Source organism: Eimeria mitis, genomic scaffold, assembly GCF_000499745.2.
Source record: "Eimeria mitis Houghton genomic scaffold, Emh_scaff5732, whole genome shotgun sequence".
In the NCBI taxonomy this organism is placed as follows: Eukaryota; Apicomplexa; class Conoidasida; order Eucoccidiorida; family Eimeriidae; genus Eimeria; species Eimeria mitis.
The window spans coordinates 770-1,188 of NW_013573982.1; the positions used below are offsets into that span (position 1 = coordinate 770).

Consider the following 419-nt stretch of genomic DNA (forward strand, 5'->3'; position numbering starts at 1 on the left):
GTCGGGTGTATATACAGGAACGCCATCTGCTGGTGAAGGTCATAGATCGCGTGCTGTACAAACTCGACGACTTGGTGCGCCCATATGCTCACAAAATTCTTGTTGTTATTGAGCCTCTTTTGATTGATGAGGATTACTACGCGCGTATTGAAGGAAGAGAAATCATCAGCAACCTTGCAAAGGCTGCAGGCCTGGCCACTATGATCGCCACCATGCGTCCTGATATTGACCATCCTGATGAATACGTGCGAAATACAACCGCCAGGTACACCTTGGTTTTCTTTGTGGGTTTTGTATTTTATTTCAAAAGGGAATGAAACGCGTGCTGATGAATTAGTTTACGGTTTCTTTTTTTTTTTAGTTTTATGTAGAGGCGTATACATCGGCTACGCTGCATTCTCTGCTGTTGTGTGTTTTGG

The 419-nt window shown here is 44.2% G+C and overlaps 1 protein-coding gene across 1 annotated transcript in view; it reads left to right on the forward strand.

Moving 5' to 3' along the window:
- EMH_0083810 (uncharacterized protein) overlaps window positions 1-419 on the forward strand; it is a gene marked incomplete at both ends in the record, with an annotated part of 1,618 nt that overhangs the window by 357 nt on the left and 842 nt on the right. Inside the window, 1 exon segment of the mRNA XM_013500682.1 lies at window positions 18-265. Coding sequence (XP_013356136.1) covers window positions 18-265 — 248 coding nt within the window.